The 25,759-nt window shown below is 46.0% G+C and overlaps 1 protein-coding gene across 1 annotated transcript in view; it reads right to left on the bottom strand.

Annotated features, from left to right (window-relative positions):
- Positions 1-17,662, bottom strand: part of LOC122374999 (neuropeptides capa receptor-like) — a 62,216-nt gene extending 44,554 nt beyond the window's left edge. The window contains exons 1-2 of the mRNA XM_043354128.1: positions 16,865-17,662; positions 2,276-2,366 (exon numbers count right to left, since the gene is read on the bottom strand). Coding sequence (XP_043210063.1) covers positions 2,276-2,366; positions 16,865-17,162 — 389 coding nt within the window. The 5' untranslated portion in view covers positions 17,163-17,662. The remainder of the gene's footprint in view (positions 1-2,275; positions 2,367-16,864) is intronic.
- Positions 17,663-25,759: the final 8,097 nt, after the last annotated feature.

Here is a 25,759-nt window from a genome sequence, read left to right on the forward strand (position 1 = left end):
ACGGCGCTCGCTGGTGAGATTCTCCGTCGCGGCAATCTCCCAGGCCGGCGGTCCCATAGGTCCCCTGGGAATCGGCGCAGCGCGAACACCCAACGATTGTTTCCCAGAATGGAGTTTCAGCTCAAAGCAAGACTCTGGCGCGAACGTTTTCCGTATTCACTAACATTTTTTCCGTATTCCGAATGGGCATCTCAACATTCGCTTGCGGCTTCGAAGACCACCGACCGGTAATATGCAATGCATTATGTAAATGCGATTGCCCGGTCTAGTCATCGGTAGGAATGTTGAAGTATAAAGGTGCCAGGGGTGCCAGCCAGAGCCTTTCATCTGTTAGGTGATACATCACGATCAAATTTCATGTTCAACGCGGATGTCGTTGTTCAGAGGAAAAAAACGAGAGATATCGATCAAAGCTGTTGCGTTTCCCATCTGCCTTAGCCACAAACACTTCTTCACTTCGGTAAACTTGGGCCACAAAAACTGCACGATACCGTATCGACGGTCTCAATCGATGGACTTGGTCTCGCATCGGAGGGTCGTCATGCTACGCATACAGCGTTCCCGTCCAGAGACAGATTTTATGAGGAATATGGATATCTTTTGACAGTACACGAGAAAAACGTGCAGTTCATTCTGATGTGAATGCACATATTACAAGAGTTCCGTCACATGTTCTGTAGGATAAGCTCGACTTCATTTTTGACAACAGTCTTTGAATGTTTGTCTCGGGTGCGTATTATTTAGGCCAGGGTTCATAATGTCCAGGGCACAATGTGTCCAGTGCTCGAATTGGCCAGTGCCTTGAATTGGCCAGTGTTCACATTGTCCAGGGATTACATGGTCCAAAAGTGGCCAACTGGCTGCAGATAGGGTAAATTCAAAGAGGCCAGGGTTCATAATGTCCAGGGCACGATGTGTCCAGTGTTCAAAATGGCCAGGGTTCATAATGTCCAGGGCACGATGTGTCCAGTGTTCGAAATGGCCAGGGTTCATAATGTCCAGGGCACGATGTGTCCAGTGTTCAAAATGGCCAGTGCCTTGAATGGGCCAGAGTTCATAGTGTCCAGGGATTACATAGTCAACCCAACCCAACCCAACCCAACCTAACCTAACCTAACCTAACCTAACCTAACCTAACCTAACCTAACCTAACCTAACCTAACCTAACCTAACCTAACCTAACCTAACCTAACCTAACCTAACCTAACCTAACCTAACCTAACCTAACCTAACCTAACCTAACCTAACCTAACCTAAGGTAATGATGTTTGCCTACCAGGGATAAGGAAATAGTTTCTCGCATGAATAGATTGCAAGCAATAGTAAATCAAATATTTTTAGGTTAAGTGGTTATGCATCAGGCTTCAGGCCTTCGGCCTGAAGCCAGATACATAACCACTTAACCTAAAAATATTTGATTTACTATTGCCTGTAATCTCTCCTAAGGCATTGCCTTCGGCACTGCACTGCTTTGCATTGAGCTGATTCCGTGTTTTTTACATAATGACGTCACTTTCAGTGACTATGTAATCCCTGGACATTACGAACTCTGGCCCATTCAAGGCACTGGCCATTTTGAACACTGGACACATCGTGCCCTGGACATTATGAACCCTGGCCATTTCGAATACTGGACACATCGTGCCCTGGACATTATGAACTCTGGCCATTTTGAACACTGGACACATCGTGCCCTGGACATTACGAACCCTGGCCTCTTTGAATATACCCTATCTGCAGCCAGTTGGCCACATTTGGACCATGCAATCCCTGGACATTATGAACTCTGGCCCATTCAAGGCAATGGCCATTTTGACACTGGGCATAGCGTACCCTGGACATTATGAACCCTGGCCAGAATGAATGCTCCCCGTTTGTCTCTGCTTTGGATGATGAATGTATTCAGTTGTAACGACAAAACGTGTAAGTTTTTCATAGACTTACATCTAAAGATGTAAGTCAAAAGAATGACTTGGTTATTCATGTGAACATATATGAACAGTGAACACATCTTTAGCATCAAAGGCCCCGCGGATGAGATTTTGTAATGTTGCGGGAAATCGCATTTAGATTGCATCCTACCTATTACCCACATCTCTGAACTCAACAACTGACTTGGTGGCAGATGACGCAGGTCTTTGCAACAGACTTCAGAGTATGATCGGGTGGAGAGGGATTAAGCTAAGTAGCTAATCAGCTTGTCAATAGCTAGTTAGGGAGCTGTTACAAAGTTCGTGTTTTGCTGCAGCAAATTGACATATCAGTAAACACTCACATTTCTGAGACGAGGGCTCTGATCTTGCACAGCGCAACTCCCAGACCCCAGGGGTACTGCTGCCAGTACACCTTGAGGTCGTTTGGCAGCCCTGAAAACACAAAGCAATGACGTCAGCAGAGCTGTACAAAAATCCCAAATCACCGCACTGCCATGCACTGCCACACTCACAACTTTGATTTCATGTCATATGACAGTCGTGGAACAAAGTTTTAAGTGTTCGATTAATGACAGACAAAATCATTAACATCAGGAAGAAAGAAAACAATATGGCGAGTTATCTTATCTAGAGAGGGAGTTGTCATTGAACAATATTGATGGCATGTAAAATGAATATCTGTTAGGTAATTATGCTGGTAGCGAGCGTGGCTGGAAGTTTGTTTATGGAAGTAGATATGAAACTATCATGATGCACATTTAGTGACAGCCTTGACACATTAACCTTGACCGTGGGTTTTCCTTGAAAATCCCGCAAATATGCTTGGTATCAATATCAATGCAAACATCGTCCATCTATATACAATGTCAATAAAGAAGTAAATGAGGTATAAAATCAAACGATCGCTGGGAGAATGGCGGTTATTTTTCAGCCTGGATGCGTCCACCACATGCGCTATTTTGCCGTAGCCCGATGCCACAGCTTCCCCCAGAGACTCTGGGACAGGGTTCGAAACAAAACGATAAATCAGCCGCAGCCGGCCTGGTGGACGGCATTTTTCATCCCTGTGTGGCCATTTATTCTGCGTGGTCTGTGGATCAGCTCATTGAAAGAACGCACAAAACGTCATAGCTGTCCCACAAGTGACGTCACGGTTTGAATAACGTCATATGTGGGCGAAGATGAGGTGGCAGAGTAATAAAATCATTGTACTGGTGAGTGGCTGAAGATAGGGTCACATATTCATTGGAGATCCCTCATCGTAGCTAGGCAGCAGTGCCCAGTGCCATGTTTTGGCGTCTTACATCGTTATGGCAATGATGGCGGAAATCATGTCACTAACCTTGAGCATTAACACCGTTACATTACAGAGGCTATTAGTTTCATTAATGGGATACCGCACATTAATTTGCCTATAACAACGAGTCACACCATGGAAGTGACGGATGACGCCATACATGACGCAGAGAGACCAGAGAAACGACGACAAGCCGCTCACATGTCATTCGCCGAGCCTTACGTAACATAAAAACACCAACTAGCACCTGTGACCGAAAAAAGTATCGTGTTAGCGAACAAGCCCTGGTTTAGTGATGGAGAGAGACACCTCCGCTCAGAAAACAGCGGGGCCTTCTCAGGCCACAGGTGTTTTATACAGGTGTTGTTAGACTGGCTCTTGACGCATCATGACGGCGATGAAAGAGGATACTCAGCAAATCAGTTTTTACGGATGTAGCTATGTGGGTTGTTGACGGCGTGCACGAGCAGTAAAGCGAAATTAAACAAAGTAAAATTAAATGATCCGACGATGGACCAGACAGAGGTCAGCTTTGATCACGTGATCATACCGCCAGCAACACGCACTCCGATTCAGGCCACGCACGTGACCTCAGCTAGCGAGCTCTCTGCACGACCGTGCCCTAAATTGAGTCCCTTGCAGTCCGTTGCACTTCAGTCCCACCATGCATTGTCTCGCTGTGTTTTCAAAGGCGACCTGTCGAATGCGCGCTAAAAATATCAAGGCAATAGTCCCGATGACATTGAATGTATTATGCCATCAATAACATTCGTCGCCGACGATGGAGTCGGAACGGCCGGCAGTATCGTATTGCGTGTCGTGTGCATTGATTTGTCGTAATGCAGGACAGTAGTGATTTGGCGCGGCAATATACCATAAGCCAAGCTTAGTGGGCTGCTTTGCCATGCATGAGCTTTGTGATTCGCTAAGAAAGCTGTGCAATCAGGTGAAGGATGTTGCGACGTAAATAAGCATTGTGACTTACTCTGAACGTTACTAATATTTCTGTGTCAGTTCTAACTTAAGTACCTTAAAAGCTAGCATCCATTTTTGGAAGACTAGAAGACATGCCCAAGCCGGTGAACAGACCGCCTAATACTTCCAGGCTGTTTTGCTACTTAGTTCGAGATTTTCATCATTTGTGAAGTTCAGTTGTCAGAGTATTGCTGTTCTGAGCCCCATCTTGAGTCGAGCCGGTTTGATGAGCTCCACTTGTCCCTGACAATAGTGATCCACTGTAGTTGGCTGCGGTCACAGGGTCGATCGCTCAGGGGCCGGGTCAGATGAGGTCACTCCCAATAATATCCACCATGTTTGACGAGACGTGCTGCGCGCCGATGTCTGTTATATGGAACGTGCCCTTGTGTTATTTTTTAACCTTACATTTGCATGCTGTCTCATTGCCGGACACTGTATCACAAGTAGCCCCAAATCATTACTCTTTGCTCCATGGGCAGCATCTCCTCCTTCGCGTCCTTATGACTTCACCAGCCATTACCAGCCCTTCATCCTGATGACCGCTGATAACTAACTTCCCCGGCTTCATCTCTCATTTCTCATCTATTTTCTCAGTCTCATCAGTCCTTCTCTAATGAGTTTCCGGTGTCGGCGCCGCCCCCAGAAGGGCTCATGGCTCCCCGAGGCTGGCCGGTGTCATACGTTATGCTGGTCGCTCATCAGTCAGAAACGGAAACAGTCAAGGAGCGGAGTAAGAAATGGAGAAACTTGTTGAGGAATATATTGGGTGATTTGAGTTGAAGCTTTGTTTATATGCTGTCAACATTAAAACAGTACAGCAGCAAAATATTGTGCTGCTTTTGTGATATAAACCCTCTTCTGCTGAAATGAAATTGTCAGTTTGACGTTAGTTCTCTAATTTGGTAAAGCAAATGTATAGTTCTGGGCATCTGATGGTCTGTTTAAGTCTGACGAGAGCCAACTTAGCTTCTGTGGCCCAGTTTATGAATCATTAGGGATTCGATGGGATTCGTCATAGATCCGACCGGATATTAACGTTCTAGCGGTCTTAATTAGATGGCCGGCCTCATAAATTAGTCAGTCTGACTGCTGCTCTGACACCGAGCTGCAGCTCACGCGGGAGGAAGCTCAGACCGGCCCAGTCGTTTTATGATCTATCTGTCTCTGACACTCTCAGCTCTTCATAGAAGTTTGTCAGTGAAGCCACTTCTGACGCCGCTCGGTCGTTCAACGAAAACCGCCAGTGAGCCCCCAGATTTTCCTCACGGCAAGTTGGACATGATAAGAGAGTCGGCCGCTCGGCTATCTAAGCGTTTCCAACTCGGCCTGTTGCTTATCATGTCCACTGGAGGACCTCCTGCAGCTGTGGCCCACGGCACTCAAACCCGTTAGTCCCGGCTATGTCAACTAGCTCAGTTATGACATTCTAGTTTGTTTAACTCGTCAGCGGGGGGTGACAAGGCCGTGAGGATGCCGTTTATCATTGTGCTAAGCTGACGGCGACATGCGAGACTTGAAATACTGTTCACAGTGGCCCCGTGGCGTGGAAGCAGCGACATTATTCACGAGGAGGGCTCGTGCAAGACATTACGGGTTACATTGCTAATGAGGCGAGGTTTCCGCCTCACGCTTCACAGGGTTGTTGAACTAATACTTAACTTACTTCTTACGTGTACTCACAAGAAATGAGTAGATATTTGCTATTTATCATCATTTATGAATTTTTTATGTTAAAAATTGCAAACACACTTTACGTCCAAATCTTTTATTTTGAAGTTTCTCTAACATTAGTGCCAAACTCAAAGTAACAAAATACAAAGTCCGCCACTATTGATGTAACAACAAGCCTCACGCACCAGTGCACAAGGATTTGGGAGTGATTGGTGCCCTAAAGAAGAATAGACGGAAGACATACACTCGCGCACACATCCCCAAACTCTGCGGCTGTCATGTGGAACTATCCGAATGGCCCGCGGGCAGCCGGATGACAGAATGACCCGATGAAGTCGGCACGGGGCGGCTAGATCAGGTCATCTGTCAGCCGCGCCCAGGGGGCGGGGAGGAGGGGGATGGAAGGGGGAAAGAGACGGCAAGACGGGGAAGGTCGAAAGTGACACAAACGGCACATGGTCGCTGAGGTACCGATGCGGCTCGGGAAGGAAAGGGACTGCATGCTTAGTGATTATTAAGCTATCGGCTTCAGAGTGTAAGTGTCGGAGGAATCACTATTCCTGACTACTAGGAGCAGATATAGTGGGCAAGATTGATACTTAATTCTGCCTCAGCGTGACCCATGGCCTGGGACAGGCTCCGCTGTAGCCAAGCAGTCGGTGCGTCGCACCCCACAGTGGGGCTCTCCATCAGTGTCTGTCTTGTCCACCGCTGTCCTACCGCCCACCCATCTGGGGAACACGTCCAGTCACAACACAACACTGGCTCGCGTCCTCCCAGCCGCCGGGTCCGAGAATCTAATGTAGGTCGCAATGAGCCAGGGTTTTTTAAGTGGCTCGTGGAGCCGTCAAAGTGAAGAGAAGAAGTAGAAGATTCTATATACCTAGTGAGCGAAGACATTCCTTGAAGATTTGTGAGCTGGGTTCTTAGCACAGTCACTACGCAGAGCAGTGAACTGAACAACAAAACTTTGAGCTGCAGCCCTGACGTTGTCATGCCAGTGCAGTGGTCTTAAGGTCTGCATAAAGTTGAGAACGATTCAGAGCCCCCAATGAAGGTCTTCAAGAATGGACAGCGGCTTCTTTTTCTCCTACATTTAACGCATGTAACAGGTGTCCGGCCACAAATGGGACTCGAATGAATCATCCAATCGTGTGGTCGTTTGTGGTCGTTTGGTTCTGTTGGTGAGCCAGCACTTGGCGAGGAAGCGATGACCGACCGATCTCCCCTGAGGGTTTTATGTTATGTTTGATCGCGGGAAATGATTTTATTTTATTTCCGCATCAGATCAGTGTCAGGCTGTGGAATGAAAATGTTGCAGTACTGATATTTATATCAGTTGGCTAAGCTAACGTTGGTAGAATGGAATGCGAGCTCAAAAATCGATTAGCTAAGTTGAGCGCTATGAACCTGGTCCTGTATGTTATCAGAAATTATGAAAACAGTCTTGTTGCTGGGACAGACACATAGATGATAGAAATATGCCAAAACAGTTTGAATTGGATGCGGTGAATACTGCCACGGCATCAAAGCAGTCCCCTCGACCTATATTTGACATCCTTTTGGAAATGCAAAAACACAGAACAGCACATCAGACTGGCCATCTTATCTATAATTGAACATCTAAATGTGACAGACTACGGGCCGAGAGAAATGACAGCAATTTCTTTGACTGACACACAGGACATTTAGAATATTGCTTTCAATGAGCAAAAACACTCATAAGTCCACAAATACATCCCCAAATGGTAAACGATCGTCACGATTAAGCGACTAACATGGTAAACGACTTTCGGACGGTGCCTGGCCGCACTAGATGACAGATATGCCGGTCACGCCCGCACAGAACGCACACACTCGCTGCGACGTGCCCCGCCTGGCTATAGTCATCTAATGAGGCGCCCGCGCACAGCCGGCCGGCCGGCTGACAAAAAAGGTCCTTTCCTCATCGGGAGCCCGCGGTGAGGACTCACACTGGCAGTTGATGAATAGGAGATTCGGTCGTCAGCAAATTTATGTGTATGTAAATAAGCACAAAGCATCACGAGTACGTTTCCTCGGTACCTACGTTTTCTACCAACAACACTGATTGTTAAACAAAAGTTCGCTTAATGTGTCCCACACAGGGGGAGGCACTCGCCTTGGCCGTATATGGGCCAGAATGTCTAACGATTTCCGCCATGTTGTGTATACCAAAGTCTTGAAAAGTTGATCACTGCAATCAAACTGCAAGCATGAAGCAGCAGCACTTTTGAGTAGTTTACCACATGCCGAGATATCCCTTTAACATTAGCACGTGCATTTGGGAAATGGCTTCGGCCCGCCTCGGCTAATGTTGAAGGTATTTGGGAAACGATTCGGCCCTAGGGCTTTTTGATTTTCCCAGACAAAATTTTACTGAATATTCTGAGCGGAAGAACCAATTTCAAAGAAGATATTTACGGATTGTGTGTTCACTAACAGCAACAGCAAAAGTAAGTGACTGCGTGTTTACTTACTTTTGCTGTCAACGTAATTCAACTAAACAAGGTTATCGTTCCAATGCCAATGTATTTATTGCTGCAGAACATGGTCGGAAATCGGAATAATAATTATTTCTACATAATGCACGCAAAAAACGATCAATTTAAATGCGTGAAGCATCTTACGTGCCACAATGAAATATTTGATATTGTTCCAGCTGGGATCCAAGACGCGTTTGATTCAGCGCTTCACCCAATTTTCAGTTTTCCTCACGGTTTCCTCACTCCTGCTGGACTCCATATCTTTATTCTAACTTCTGGCGCTTCACCATCTTCATCCTCAGCTTTTTCAAACCCTAAATAAGGGGGAAGTAGGAATTTCATCTTGCAAACTCAACGCAGCCCAATAATGAAAAACACAAAAAATAATCACGGTGACTATAAATATGAACATAGTACTAATATAATATTAACACAATATTAAGATTTAAGTGTAAAATATCAAATTAATATGATATTAACTGTTGCACCGGTATACGGCATGTGGTAAATCTCTTCCCAACCTTGGGCTGTTGCTTCATCGAGCCGGTCGGAAGTTTTGCTTCCTGAACAGCTCTCGGGCTGGACCGCCCGAGTTGAGCTCTGTATCATTGCTGCAATCCATTGTAAGATAGAACTCGGCGACCTATTTCGGGGTCTGCCTCACATAAGCCGCTCAGTTCTATTACGCTGTTGAGATTATTGGCAACATATAGACGAAATGGAAGGACTTTTTTAACCCTCGCATGTGTGCGGCGTTTTCCAGCTTCTAATGTGTAGGGGGGGGGGGTCGGTTGGACCCCCCCCCTTGCCGTTTGGCCCCTGATCGAGCTAGAGCTTCGCGGAAAAAAACGAGCGTGTTGCCCGTGACGAGAGGAAGCCGATGATACCCAATTTTAAGGTCCTAGGTCATTGGGTGACCTTCCAGGTCAGGTCAATGACCCAAAGTCGGGAAAATCGGGACCTGCTAGAAAGTCGTAAAGTGTGGCTGCTAAGGGGGTTTTCGGGGTGCTGATCACGAATATCGTGTTAGTTTTGATCACAGATGATGTCTTTAAGCATTTAGACCAGGTCGGGTCAGGTCAGGTCAGGTCAACCAGTAGGCATCGTGACGGGTATTCGTAGTACGTGTCAACCGCCTCTGACAGCTTCGTAACATGTTACGAAGGCACCAAAACTACTTCGTAAATGTTCAAATGGTTGCTAAATTCGAATTCAGCTCGAAAAACTAGCCTAGAAACATGTACAGCTCGAAAAAGTGAACCGAGGTCACCCGAGGTCACCAAAGGTCAATGACCTGACCTGACCTTCAGGTGACCTTGACACCCACCCTAATGCATGGAAGCAACATCAAATCACATGTTTGAACGTTTGGAGCCACGAAAAGCTTGCAAACGCGCGGCTAATGCGAGTCGACATACGCAGAATCGCGATTCCGGCCAAACATGGTCTCGGAAAAGAGGTCACAGGTCAAAGGTCATTTGGGTCAGGGTCATGAAATTTTCAGGGTAGGTGTAAAATTGATCAATGTGAGGGTACTGAAAGTTTCGTCGCGATCGGCCGCTTTTTACGCGAGTTATTCGCGAAAAACCATGGGGGGGGTCCATCCGACCCCCCCCCCCCTACACATGCGAGGGTTAAAGTTCAAATTTAGTTTACCCTCTAGATAAGATGGTGCACTAGAGTACATACAAGGGACGCGCAATTGTTTCATAAACATGTGCCTACATAGTTAAACAGTGAAGTGCAGCAGGTCACAACAATCTTCAAAGATGACACACTTCCTCTCGAAGTACCTACTAAAGCGTGCTAGAGTTTAAAGATCCCTTAAAACTGCTAAAAACAGGCTATTACATTGCGCAGCTTTGTGGAGCTTGCCAAAGAAAAATACAAAATTGATTCAGTCGTTCAATCATCAGAATCCATTGAGATGCTTGCTTCTATGTCTGATTATAACGATCAAAGTCATCAAAATTTAATAGCAGTAAAAAGCAGCACTCTTCAGACCTTACATGTGACCTTAAAATAATTACAAAACATGCTTGTGTCTAGGATTCCTAACAAAAAAAAATATTTTGACTCTCTGCTGAGGACCCTGCTTATTACGAGCGAGCGAGCGCAGCGAGCGAAGTGAGTCTTTTCAATATGTATAACGGAAAAATCTCAGTATGAGCGGCCCGGCCCGGCCCGGCCTGTAACGCTTTTGAGAGGCTTATATCTCAGCAACCGCTGGACCGATTGGCTTGCGGTCTTTTTTGTTGGGTAGCCCCATCCCTTCTACCCCGTAATTGACTACTTTTGATACATCTCAGTGACCGTCGCGGCACGTGCCACGTGAAAAGTCAAGGGTGTTCACTGTTCAAGCTGTTTTGCAAAAGTAGTGATTTTGAGAGGCTCATATCTCAGCAGCCGCTTGGGCGATTGACTTGCGGTAATTTTTGAAGGGTAGCAGCATCCCTTCTACCCAAAATAGGATGCTCTCGATGCATGTGGGTCACCCCCAGTGCACGTGCAAAATACAACAATAAGAGGTGCCAAATTTGTTCCCATTTCAGTAACTCGGTAATTACTGGGGCGATTTCGCTGAAACTTGGCATACAGGTAGGCACCAACCAGGCAATGCATTCCCATGTGTTGCGGTTAGGGTGCTACTGCACGTGCGCACGTGCAGGGGGCGTTTCCAGATCTCGAGAACGGCTGGGCCGATTGCGCTCAAATTTGGTACACGGTTGGGGACCAGTTAGTAGGGTGCCGTGCAAAAGTCATTTTGGACCCCGTTTGCACGTGCGCACGTGCAGAATGCCGCTTCCAGATCTCAGGAACGGCTGGGCCGATTGCGTTCAAATTTGGCACACCGCTAGCGACCGGTTAGAAGGGTGCTTTGCGCAAGCCCGTTGGAAGCACCCTCTCGCCCTTCTGCACGTGCAGGGCTCACTATCTCGCTCGCTCGTTCTTCGCCCAAAAGGCGTTTTGCTGGTTTTAAGTTCTAAAAAATAACTAAGATTACGATACAAGGTCGACGTAAACACTCGTTCATATAGCCAGCTCAGTTAAGTGCAATAACAGTTAACAATCAATACGAGGTGAAACACCGGACCGTGCCCCGTTTCAATAAGTTACAGCTTTCAGTAAGTTACAATAGGTTCTTACAGCTTGCAATATTAGGAAAGCCCCGGCCTCAAGCCTACTGAGGAAGTAATTGAACTGAATAGCGATATGTCAGTCTTTTGACAAAACGAGGTGCTCAGAATGTGCCCGGAAGGACACTAGTAATGCTGCAAAAACAACAGTGAAGTCGCTACTTCCCCGCAGCAAACAAATCAGAGATACAGCTCGTGATCAATGTTTAAATGGTGAGAAGACAATATATTCAATGAAATTCTAAAATGTTTGGTAGATAACATTTTCATCCAACATATCGGGTAAGCGGTGTAGAGAAGAAATGGTAAACAGCCAACAGTTTTTTTTTTTCAGCAGCAACCATGGATGTATTTCGTTTGCAGCAAAGGGCACTTTCCCTCAGACAAACATTACACGCCAGATTGTATTTGTATGACCAAAAGGTGAAAATTAGAATATGCTACCGACAACTAAGCGTGGCTTACGCGTGATGCGTGATGAGTGACGCGTTTGTGACGCCAGACACTAGCCGTCTCGGGTAACCATGAACCCATTCTGGTGAGTGGAGGGTGCGACATCGGTACTGGAAACTCATTAGTGGAGAGCTAAGGAGCAATGGGTATTGGAGACAGAAACGGGAGTGGGAACAGGCCTAATAATGGCAAGAACTTCTGTTACTTCTCTTCAACCCAAACGCTTCTTTCTGAATTCAAGGTGCAGGCAGTGTGATTCAATGGTGACAATAGACGGCGATCATGCAAATCACTTGGCATTCGTATCGTAAAGAGTACGTGGAAATCGAGACAATCTAATTGTCATTGAACACACCTCAATCGTTTGAATGGACTGTGACAAAAGCATTCAGTCGTCTGTAGGCAGCAGAACTGCAAGAACAATATAGCACCCGACGATTGGCACGTAACGAAATTTCGTGGAACTTGAACAGCTGCAAACTTTGCAGCAATGGATTTAGGCATGTTTACCTATCTTTGGGCTCTCTCAATGCCTGTCTATCAACTCCAATTCGACAATGTCTCCTTTTTTCTTACTTGTCATTGTTGCATGATGATATTCACTACACAATACAGATAAACTATGTCTAGATTCAGCCCGAGCAGCACCGTGGCTTTCACTTCAAAATGAACTGACACAAAAGAGCCAAAGTGACAAGATAACGCATAGCAAAATTACACTAGGCAGCCTGGCGTGACAAATGCGTCATCTTTAGCTGGAATGGCCCATTGTCGTTCTTGGGATTTATCAAATCAGTCACCTAGCCCACAGGCGCGGCAGCTGGACTATAGTAGCTGAACGCGAGGGATGCCGCAGTGTGATGTGGACTGTTGGAAAAAGAGTAGTTTTTAACCGTATAAGTCCCTGCAGTAGCGTGGCAAAATTAACTTCAACGAAGTGGCTATTGTTATTTGGAGTGTTGTAATTATTGAAATTTTGCGAGTTACAGATCGTTATTATTCATTTTAAGGCAAAAATAATCAAGAGGCTGTTCTTCTCTTATAAGTAAGCATTTTCTTTTATAAAAAGACAAGTGAATTTCTAAATATTTGAATATTCGTAATCAATAGTCACGGTTGGCTTGCCCAAACCAAGTTGAAGCACGAGATCAGAAATTCGTACAAATCCAGTTACATGGGGTAAGAACATCTTCTTGACATTCTTGAGTCATACATCAGTCATCACTACGATCATGTAATGACAATGTTGTCGATGATTATGAATTTCGAATGATAATGCTGATAAATAAATTGATAACCCGGATGTGCGTGCTTCAGTGGAGATTAATATGTTTTCATTTGTTGCTCAATTTGCTATATGTAATGATGACTGATGATGATCAAGAAACATCAACTCTAGTTTCAACGTTAACACCGTTTTTAGATAATATTTACTATCATCAATGTTCTCCTTTTTTCTTTTTTGCTCATTTTTAGATAATCACAGCCATGCCACTGACCTACTGTTTCTTGCACCACTGCTCTCAGGCGTTGTTTTGGATTTATGGTATAAGTACAGGTATTCAAGCGATGTTTCTGCTCAGCCGAACACCACAGATAGCTAAAACGCCTCCGGTGTTTGGCAGGATCGAACATTTATTTGCGTTATCCACCGCGCACAGAAGCTCAGGCTAACCTTTTCCCAGGTCGGCGGAGGCGGCGTCAGATCTATCAATTTAATATCGGCGCCGCGCTCTCAGCACGTCGGGGAACGATAAGAAAAATATGCATGCAATGGAATGAAAATGTCCGATGCTAAAATAATAGGGATGTAGTTCTGGTTTATAAATTATATCCAGTGAGTAGCTTTTTAAGAGCCTAGATATTAAGGACTGAGTAAGTAATGATAATTTGGCCAAGCGTTTGATGTTTGGTTGAAAAATGTAAGCTCGACGGTTCTTCATCAGGCTGTTATTGCCTGCGCTGCAAGGTAGGTTGAGTGCAGGAATGTGATAACGAGAAGCAAAAATGCCAAAGTTGTGTCGTAACTGTCGCCAAGACATCGTCTCTACACAGCTTAATGTTGAAATAAAAATTATTTGGCGAAAAAGAGACAAGTGATTTTTAAAGAAAAATGCCTATATCATTTCACAAATGATAAATGACTGATTTCACAAATGACAGTTAAAGCCATTTAAGGAAGATTGGAAGACCTAATTTGACATACAATTTTAGGTAATTTAATTTCATATCAATTTCATTGTTATGATCTTTCACAAGTTTGTAGATTAACTCTCAGTGAAGACGTCATTGTGAAAATGCAAGGTACACAGAAATGCTCCCAACACCTTCAAAAAAGTGACACATGAGCGTTACACACTATGATCTCATTGATCAGACCATCAAGCTCGACTGGATTGGTTACAATTGCAACTGACTGACCATGTAAGACAACCGAATAGGCTCGTATGGGCTCAGTAGGCTTTTTGCTGCTTAGAATCAATTGTCTTCATATGCCTACATTGATAATAACCTCATTTCCGTATTAGCGCTTTACTGTGGTGCTTACTTCATATACAAAACCTCCCTATAAAACTTGTGCTTCTTCAACGTTTTACAGGGTTCAGACTTGCCTTTAATTCATATTCATATAAAAGTTGATTTGCTTACAAGTGATTAAGGTTGTCTTACATAGCTTCCCGCTAGCCAATTAGGCGCGTGCTCCAGCGAAATGCGTGCGCTCAGCGAAGCACCTTTTAAAGCAAAAGCACCTCCAACAAAAACGTGAGCAGAAATTCTTATCGGGCATCCTTTGCAGAAAATGCCTCTTAATGCTGTAGAAGAAAGCAAATGCTTTCGTATCACGATCTGCAACTTTTCTCCTTAATTAAGATATGTGGTAGGCAAAAGAAAGAAAACAAAGGGATTGTAAAGTAAATTACAACGAAACCCAGCTGAAAGCGAATTCACCTGTCAACATGACTGAAAGGATGCTAAGAAACAACATAACAAAAAGTGGAATTGAGCTTTAAAGGAAGACTGCCACCTTCAAAAAGTTTTCTCAGATCGGCCTATATGATTTATTCCCTGGACAAAACAAAATTTTAGAATTCACCTGACAAAGTATCATCACGTGAATCGCGAAAAAAATTGTCGATTTTCATACAATTATCAATCGGTTAATGTCTAGCGACAATGTTTACACATCACTAGACTTCAAGGTCATAAGATTATTACATTTTATTTGAAAAAGTAAGATATTTTATGATTTACTAATATATGTTTAATTTATTTTGCATTTAAGTTCGTAAAACATTAAAAAAAATCATGGCTCATTTGGAATGGGTCTGGCCCATGTTAAACCCCATTTCCCACACTTTTTTGGAAAAAATGAACTACTGAATATATAAGTTTAACTTTTATTTTGACACTCCAAAATTATTCTCTGATCTCGAAACAATCAAAGTTTTGACATATATTTACCAAAAGATAAGAAAATTCATGTTTCAAAGTTATCGATAAACAGTAGAGATGTCGGTTTTCTTGGACTAAAAAATGGCATCAAACTGAACTTTGGTCTCCGATTTCTCGCAAACGGGTTCGAATTTCGGAAAACCGACTTCAGTCTGGGACATAGGTGGCTCAGCTCTAGTGAAAACCGTTTTGTGGAAAAAAGGTGGCAGTCTACCTTTAAATCGAAAAAGTGTCATAACTTTCAATAACCTCAAGCAAGGGAATTTAACTGACCAATAAAGATGCCAGGGCATTAATGTTGGCATGCATTCGGCACGGTAGAAAACATGCCTCAGCCTCAGAGACTTATATTTATCGAGGTAAACATAAATATTCTCACTGGCCCTGATACCAAGCGCAAGGGCATTGCCAAAATAATCTACCGTCACAAAAAGTAGGTACCCTCTGAATCAGAGCAAGTATGTGCTCCTATCGCAGTAATGACGTTCAGCTGGCCTTCGTGAGAGCAATTCGTTCTCATCAGAGTCCCACTGCCAGCAGCTGTGCAAAATGAACAGGCACTGGTGAGACAGAGCTACCCGGTGCAGGGAGGCCGGCCCAGAATCTCCGCAGCAAGCAACATGCTGATCTAGAAGGAAGACACTATCTCGGAGGTTAACGAGGGTGGAATAAACCATTGGGCCTATGATATCTTGGCAGCTTTGTCATTTAATCGAAAGAAATGGATGTGAGTGCTGACCTTTCTAAGCTAGCTATTTGGTAGCCGAAATAAATATAAAAGCTTGATATTACCCAATAGACAATAGAGCTGTAGTTACGAAGATAAGCAGAAACTATCTCAATGTTATTTTCCTCATATACCACCAACGCAAATGCTTGAAACCGAAGTTTTAAAAGCTGTTAACATAATTCAGTTCTTGATAGCGCATGGGAATGTGTGCTCATTACTTTAGTTTCAAACAAACTTTCGTAATTGCATGCAAGGGTCGAACGAGAAGCTTACTAACAGCACAAGAACCAAGGCTATATTTAGGTCTGCTATTGGAATGCCTATGACATTCTTTTGAGGTCCCCCACCATCTCAACCTAAATTTACACTTGGTTGGGGCAGTGCACGTGAGGGAACTTGACAGGATAGTTGAAGCATTCCATACCGACTGGCGGCTGCATACAGTGATCAGATGAATGCGGTAACTCATAAAAGGAAGACACGGCGAAGGCGGATGGATGCACCGTTCTCCCTCCTTCCCCCCCCCCCCCTCTCTCTCTCTCTCTCTCCCTCTCTCCCGCTCTCCATCTCCTTCTCCATACCTTTCTCTCCTCCTTACTTTCCTTTCCCCTCCCTCCCTCTGCCTCTCCTCTCCCTCTCCTCTCCCTCTCCCTCTCCCTCTCCTTTCCCTCTCCTCCCTCTTCCCCTCCTCTCGTATCTGTACTCACCAAGCACCAGAACGGCCAGGTCGGACACCGCCAGGCTGAACAGGTAGTAATTGGTAGCTGTCTGCAGGCCAGGGTTTCGGATGATGACCAGACACACGGCCACGTTCCCAACCACCCCGGTGACGAAGATGATGATGTAGACAATGGTGATGGGCAGCACCACCTGAAGAGGCAGGTACTTGGGGCCGACCGTGTTCTGCAGGAAGCTAGCAGCGTCCGAGTACTGGTAGAACGGGTCGGTGACGTTGGGGGTGCTGGTCATGTTGGTCGTCATGCCGGTGGCGTTGTCGAAGTCCATGATCCAGCTGTGGATTGTCCTTGGTTGGTGTACGAACTTGATTGGTGTATTGGCGTTCCCAGCAGACACTATACTCGTACGTCAGCGGAGGTTACGGGTCGTAAGAAGTCTTACAAAAGTTATTCCTGTTCATCAGCCACCACTGCCCCTGTCCAGCTCGATATATCTGACGGACACGGGACTTCCTTTCTCCGTCTCTGTCAACCCTTCGTCTCCTCGGCCCCAATATGTCTCCAGTCTACACAATCAGTTATTAGGTCTGACAGGAGCCAATTTCGGTCCCGATATGATCTCCGGTGACCGTCCACCGCTTTAGTTCACGGAGTCTCCCTCAGACTCAGCTCAACACAGACCCTCACCACAGTCAGTCACCTGTTGACCATTTACCATAGCACGTCCCTCCGAACCCCGCACGAGCACGCCCCGCACCGACCCCGACCGGCGACCGTCTGACCCGACCTGCGCCAGGAACGGGGCCACGACGACGGCGACGGTGGCTCGGCCGGCGGCGTCGGCGGCGCGGCGACGAATGCGACGCGTGCGACGAGTGCGACGCGGCGGCGGCAGCGGCGCAGTGGGAGTGCTTAGCGGCGCGTTCCCAGCGGTGTTGGCGTGCCGCGTCGGACGATATGCGTGCCTCTGAGACCAGAGGAGACACGTCGCGCAGATCCCTGGCACAAGTCCTGACTCAGGACAGCTGAGCCTCAAAGCAGCTCGGTTCGATCATGTTCCCGCCTCCGCCCGCTTACGAACCATCATTCCCAGTCTCTCCTTGCTCATCTTTTGTTAAATCGTCTCCTATCATTCGTTATTCAACATTTCCCATTTATACTCTCTTTTCTCGTCATTGATCACTTCCGATGCAGCCTTTCATGCCATCTCTCACCGACGGAATAGCCACCCACGCCTCTGATTGCCTTCAGAGCACCCTCTCCCGCCTCTAGCTATCCTTGACGCAGTTTTCCCGCCTCCGGCTGCCTTTAACACACCCTCTCCCGCCTCTGGCCACCCTCGGAGCTCCCTCTCCCGCCTCTGATCGTCTTCAGATCACCTGCAGACGTCTCCCCGTGTCCTCGGACGCGAGCCAAACGAGCTAACGAGCGACAGAGGAGCTGCTGATTGAAACTGTCGCGGCCACCGGTGGGCTCGGTGTACGACGAGCCCACGCAATCCGAGAACGTCGACGCCGACGGCAGCAGTGTCGACACCGACGGCTCTGGTCCGGGAAGATGAGATTCACGAGGGAAACCGAGCAGAGATGTGGCGGGGAGTGAGCGAGGTTTGAGATCTTGAGCAGCTGAATGTTGTTGTCCCTTTGGAATTGTTTAGCTTGCTACTTGACGCACTGAAACAAAAAAATGCACATTTCTTCAAATATGCCAAAAGTATACACTATGGCACAAGTCATCTGAAAACAGGATAATTAGTTAAAGCAATATAATTGAAACATGGGGACAAATAAAACATCCGACACTCATCTTCAGAGGTTGTTCTATTCTAAGCCAAAATTCCATGAACACACCCACTATTTTAGGATGAACAAGAATTATTTAAGTACTTTTTTAAAAGCAGATGTCTGTAACTGCGCTGCACAACTGCGCCTGAAGCAAATCCTCGTAGTAGTCATATTCTAGCTCTTTACTTGTAGACCCTAATCTAGGAACAAATTTGCTGAGTGTGCGGCATCATTAAGCGGTTGTGATATCAAATTAAAGGCAGCAAGTCGTTGCAGATCATCACTGCTGGCCAACGACAGAATTTCATTAAAAGCTGCCCTCTGCGATATTTGCTAATATCGTCATAATTCAGAATTTGAGATGATCCCCGGTCCCGATCTCAGTGAATGCGTTTTGGCATGGCCCTAGCAATGCCTTAAAACAATGTTTACATATACATAGGACCGAGAGTTAGTTAGCCCTGTAGTTGATCATGCCTTATTTTCATCCTATCAAAAATGTCGCCTTGAAATGTCAGTAGGCTAATTGAAGATAAAGTAATACCTACTCCAGAAAAAAATACAGTCCAAAATTCACTTTAAGTTTTACTTGCCTATCCAAATCCCTTTTCGACCCTCCCATGTCTCTGAGTGCAAAACTGGGAGACGCGGCAATAACTCAATGCCGATCGGTGGTTTTTCTGCCTCCGCTGAGGCGCGAAATCTGAGATTTTTCAGCGATCGTTGGCGGCGCTGTCGAGATGGCGTCGGTGATAGATCATCGGCTCTCCGACGGGCAGCCGGCGAGGGCTCTCCGTGGGCGAGCAGGCGAGCCATGGGCGAGGCGGTCGGGCCGGGCCGAGTCAGGGTCGGCGGTCGGGCAGACAGGTCAGCCTAGGGTGTGTTCTAGGTCGGCGACCGGGACCGCCAGGTCAGAGGAGGGGTCAGAGGATTGTGGGTCATGGGTCGGCAGCCGGGCCAGGGCAGAGTGCAGTGGCTGCGGAGTCGGACAGCTGGGGACGGGGATGGACAGCTGGACAGCTGTTGATAGAGAGGCTGGTGACGGTCAGGTCAGCAGGGGTTGGGTGCGTGCGCCAGGAACAGGGCTCGGCCGGTGTGCACGTGACAGTCCTGCTTGACACGTGTCAGTCACGGCAGGCCAGCAGACTGGGTCAATGATTGGTGCCCTCACTGGTTACGCGATGACAAATCACAGTAACAATGACTCAATAGCCACTTGTTTGTTTTCGGTTGCGTGATGCCTGATGATGGTTCGTCACGAAACACAAAGATACACAGTCACAATCTATATGCGTGTTGTCACTCGAACATAACGCTACAGAAATGTAAGAGGTACGCTTAAGTCTCGCCTGATTTATTCGGTGAACATCCCTTGAGCGTGTTCTATTAGCTCAGTATTATGGAGCATATTTTTATGTTTGTATAAATGTCTAGTTTCCACTAGCTTGTATTGTGGTAGAGGTATAGCTAAGGCAAGTCCAGAAGCAAGCGAACTCGTCAGTACTCAATATAATTTTGGTGCGCAGGTGACGTCAACTCAATATAAAGCGCCCTTAGCTGCAAGCGCGTCTCTCAGACATTGTCGAAGTTTGTGCAGATCGCATTCAGTGGCTTGGTTACGTTTTACTGCGGCACCGTTTGGTTCAAATCAAGATCGGTAGCACTGATAAGTGATGAAAGGAGTTGAGTCAAGAGCCAACTTGCCATTCTGCGTTCAATAGTACACACCTCTGTAATTGATTACAAAATGCAGTCAGTAGCTAACCGGTTGTGGCTCGCCGCAAGGCAGATCTCAGTGCACTCTGCAAGGCACTTTGCATTGCAGTTCACGATACAATTTGCAACACAATTCACTCTGCATTGCCTGACTACATTAACTTGCTGTCTGACAGATTGTCAGGGGTTATTGACCAGAGCCCAGTCGAGAGGGCCCTGGATGCCAGTAATGAACATCCTGGACAGCCCAGTTCCCGGCCGTTTGCTGTTTGCCCCTGTCCATTTACCGGTGACCTGTCAACCGTGACGGGGTGCCACCTGAGAGAGGGAGCAGCGGGGCCAGCCCCGCCTGCAGGCAGCGGCCATATTAGTGGTGGAAGATTGTATGTACAATGTACATGCATACTTCGCAGTGCTTTAAGACCTTAGTCACTATTTTCCCGTAAATTATTTTTTTGCAAATTGAAAGCAGCTGGGGAACTGGACCAAGGTCCGGTCTTCACACTAGTCATTCGGCAAATGGCATCACTTAAAAATTCGTTTTACGAGTATGTTGTATGCAAGATTCCTTTACTACTCGTTTTATGAACGCCTTAAAAAAAAAACTTCAGCAGATGGTGAAGGAATGTGTCACTAGATAACAACGTAGCAATTGTTTCCTTAATCCAGAGTTTGCGAAATAACCGAAAATCAAATTCCAAAAGAGGAAACTATTGATTTATCTGGATTCTGGCGGTATGTCCGTTTGTTTTAGTCAAAGGCGTCAAAGCTATCGGTTATCAGGGCCAGGTCAATACCGGTTCCTTATCTTTGCGACTCTATTTCAAGACGTCTTGCACATTATTCATCCAGCCGACCGCACTCTTGCGCAACTGGTACAAAGTAATTCACAAGTCTTGCACATGACAATAGCACACAATGCTCACAATTCATAACTCATGAAACTTAAAGCGCGCTTCTGTAGAAACATCCTCGTCTCCTGCCATTGTCAATTTCCGCCGAAATGGCTGTGTGAACAATTTATGCGAAAACTCATTGTCAAATCGCCCACTGAAGGTTTGTTGGAAACGTGCGTCGGTGTTTAGTGCGAAATCATATCGAGGGTGTGAACACTGAATGGCAGCGCTCGAGCTGACAGCATTGCATCACTGACCTCAGGGATGTGGTCAAAGTCAAGACGCGGCTCCTTCCTTTCCTCGCAGACGATGAAAATACAAAAACAAATAAAAAATAAGCCACTCACAGTCTTAGATCCCAGACGTGTGATACAATGAGTAATACGATTATATGTAAATGTATAATGCATATCACATAAAGTCACGTCGTTTTACCGCACCACACTTGACCATCTTTGCTAAAGACCACAGTATCTTCAATCTCGAACACACGGTTATTCCTGATCACCACGAGTCACTGGCCGTCGCTTCGCATTCATCTCGCGTGCGCCACAAACTAAAAACACGCTGGCACCATGTCAGACGTCCCCTAAACCGGGTGACAGCTGGTCACCCATTCAGCCTGTCAAACTGTCAAACGGTAACCCGACGGCCGACAAGGTAGAGTGCTTTACCATCGCAGCGGCCGGCGGTGCCACAGAGAGAGACGTAGAGTAGATGAATCAGCACCTCAGAGAATCCGGTGCTCATTTTCGTGTTAGATTTAGTCGGTGATGACTGGAGAAAAGAAAATTGTGGTCGAGATGAGATCTGAGCTTTGAGGAGATTCCAGGAGAACGACTTTGTCGTGCTTGCATCAGAAAAGTGGGTTGCATCATTTGAGAGTCGAGCTAAAGATGTTTGTGTGATTCATATAAACATATCCTAGTTTCGCCGTTTTGTCAACATGTATCTTCAACTAATGTAGACGTTGTCCAATGCGACCGATGAGCGATCTCCAGTTTCCTGCCGCAAAGTGTTGAACATTGAAGCCGATTGTCCGATTTCACAAAGCTGCATGTCACATTTCGGGACCAAGTTTTCAGCTTAACCGGCCAGATCGTCCGTATGGGGACCGACAACTTTAGACACAGTCGATTCATGGGTGCAGGGTATCTCGGCAACAAGATGGAATAGACCCACATGTTTTCCGCCAGTTTGAGGCTGCTGGTTGCCCAACTAGGTCGGGGCTAAAAAGTCGCCACTCAGTCTGGCCATACTGACAGATCGGGATATCCATAGTATCCCAAGCCAAAGTCGTTCGTCTTCGTCACCAGATAGGCTATCGACAGGCCGAAAAATAGGATGTTGAGTGGTGATGCGACACATTCCATCGAAATGCGACAGGCAGCATGATGGATGGATCCAATTACAGTATCTGTATCAATATAAATACCTCAGCAAAAACATTGGGTTTCCCCGGGGCCACATTGCCCCAACGACCGACGAAACCTCCAGTTTCTGAGGAGCAATAGTGTTGATACGTCTGCCTGAAATTAACTTGTCATAAACATCTGTAAAAGTATGTGTACTGACCTCTAGGTAACCATCTATTTCAAGTTCACAGACACATAACTAATCTGGGCATGAGATAGTTGAGTAGATATCTAGTATCATTCGCTTGACAGCGTCTGGCGGTGTGTATCTGTGTCACATCCTTAGCTCGATGGGCTTTACCAACTGGGTTGCTGCCAGGACCCATCGCTAAAGACGTCTACGTGGTCCGACAGGCATTGTCACAGCGCCGAAACTCATCACGCGTCGATTCCTGCCAGTGCACACCGCCGTTTGGACTGGTCTCTTTGATGTTGGAGCGCGACGAGACACTTTGGGAGTTTTTTTGGGGGGAGGGCACTGGATAGAGCGGATGATTTGATATCAGAAGCCATAGATAATATGAATCATTTGCCGCTGTCGAGCGAACGACATCTGCCACTAGACCTTTGCCAACTTATGTTATCTATGCCGAAGCAACTAGATTGTAAAATTTAGGCTGACGTTTAAGTAGCTAACGATCTGATATGAGGCTATTTCAAATGCGACAAGTGGCGTACCTGTAAGTCCAGCAGAAAATCTTTTGTTTTTTTTTGACATTCTACTTTTTGTCTTTCCAAAAGTACAGTGATAAGATCTTGATTTTTTAAATTTCATCTTGCCCTTAAATTTGTTTTATTTCGTTTACTGTCACAAAAATTTGGGACTTGGTCCCGATTCAAACGCCTTGTCCTGTCTCAGAGCACAACAAAGCGCGTCAGTTTGGGTATATCAATTGTGGCACCGTGGTGGCGCAATGGGCGGCACAATCGGTGGAACAATATGATTGCGGCATAAATATAAGCCACACGTTGGTATACCCTTATTGTAATTACTTGCATAAGCGATTTACGCTGACCGTTCAATTCCCGAATGCAATTGCGCGCGAAATGATAGGGGACTGAATATGAAGTTCTGTTCACACAACACACTTTAACGCACAGTCAACAGGCCAGCAGCATGCCCAGGTATACGGTAAACCGAGTTCCACTTAAGAAAATGCTCGAACGAAGTGATCCAATCAGTCTGAGCAAACAACAGTCGACTACTATATTATCGACATTGATTTATGCACCGCCTGCGTGCTACACTGCTCAAACAACGCCGGACTTAATTTGTTGCACAGACGGACATTATCGACATGTCATCGGCAAAATGTAAACGTCAACTCATGACTACTCTTGGTAAAGATATTTCTCCAAAACAAAAATCAAGGATATCGATATCTCAACAGGATTCTGAAAGAAAAACAAGGCCAACGCATGATATCAAACAAATCCTACTCAGTAATACCTCATATGCGTCTTCCCTGGGACAGATTGTTTTGAAGGATTTGATAGCCTGTCGGCTGACGACGCCAGCACATCAGGACCTCCCCAACCTCGTTTCTATTCGAGCTGCAGGTAACAATATTAAGCACTTTTATCCGGGTACGGAATGCCCAACCTCTTAGGCTACCGCTACTAGCACGCACATCCCAGAACAGAAACGACAAAGGCCTCCCACGCTTCATCAAAATTTGAAGAAAATACCTCCCACACTTCATCCAGAATGGAAGAAGACTCACGCCTCACTGGTTCCCACAGCATCCACAGCGCGTCCGGAGCTCGAGGAATCGATCATAGGCTTACAAAAACCGCGACCGGTCATCCACGAACTGCTCCCATCCGGTGGGCGCCAATCGAGCCAGGCCTTTTGTACCGCCGATTGGAGCTCGGCGTACCGTCAAAGCGCCGCTGGAAAATTGAAGCCCACGGGATCATTGCAAGCTGTGTAAATCGGTCAAGTCTCGTGGATTGACTGGCTCGCGGAATACTTTTCACCGGTCATATCATATCGTGGCGTGGGATCATTCATACGTCAATCAGAGACTTATTAGGCAGATGATAACATAAGACGTAGGGTAGACCGGGGCAAGTCGCCCCGCCGAGGTAAAACGCCTCACCGATGTTTCTCGGAACTGGCAAGGTTCTGGAGAAACATCATCTCTTCTATAAAACGTGCACTATATGATCATTATATGAGCAGACTGGAAAGAAGTTGTGATGACTCTTTAGGGAGATATAGCCAAAAATGCATTTTTGGAGTGATTTTTATGTTTTGTTGTCAGCTTATGCATCATGGCGTTCTTTTATTGTCCGCATCAGGTTAACGACTTTTATGTATTTTGAACAACGTTATCTAACGCTTATAATGCCGGGTTGGTTCGTGTTAAATTATGCCTTGCTGGAGTGCAAGGCGTTGTTCTCTGACCGAACTACGTGATGGGGTAAAACGCCCCAGTAGGTCGTGGGGCAAAACGCCCCATGGGGCGTTTTACCTCATGTGTTGTTCGGACTACCCACTTCCTAATGTTCGGTAGCTGGCTAACAGTAAGTTTCTATGCATTTATATGTACTTTTCTCAGCAACTGGATGGCAAAGGAAGTATTTTGTTAACATTTCCATTGCAATAATTTTTATTTAGCCTTATGAGGCAGGTGAAAAACCTGCTCATACAATAGTGTCATAGCTGAACACCAGATAGGATGGAAGGAGCTAACTTCAGTGCCGTGCTTCCCAAGGTCTAACAGGCCTCTCATATAAGATTTAAGTCGACTAGCACGTTTAATCTTTAATCTAGAGTATGGGGCTTCTTGCCCCAGGCCGTGGGGCGTTTTGCCCTGGGGTTGGGGCAAAATGCCCCATTTGCAGTTGCTTCACAAATCACTTCCTAGCTAGGAGTCCGATCATAAGTGAATGAATTTGAGGGGTGGAATTTAAAGTAAGATGTCCAAAGAACGCATTGAGCACAAATTTGGATTTCCAGGTGATGTGGGACAAAAGCTATTTAGCAAAATAAATTATCTGGGGCGTCTTGCCCCAGGCTACCCTACTATCCGTCCAAGCACCCATGAACCAGGCAACAACGCTCGGCATTTGTAGACCTCATGACGTGGAAAACATGCTACGCTGTAG

The sequence above is a fragment of the Amphibalanus amphitrite genome, unplaced genomic scaffold (genome assembly GCF_019059575.1).
Source record: "Amphibalanus amphitrite isolate SeventyFive unplaced genomic scaffold, NRLGWU_Aamphi_draft 001754F_arrow, whole genome shotgun sequence".
Lineage (NCBI taxonomy): Eukaryota > Metazoa > Arthropoda > Thecostraca > Balanomorpha > Balanidae > Amphibalanus > Amphibalanus amphitrite.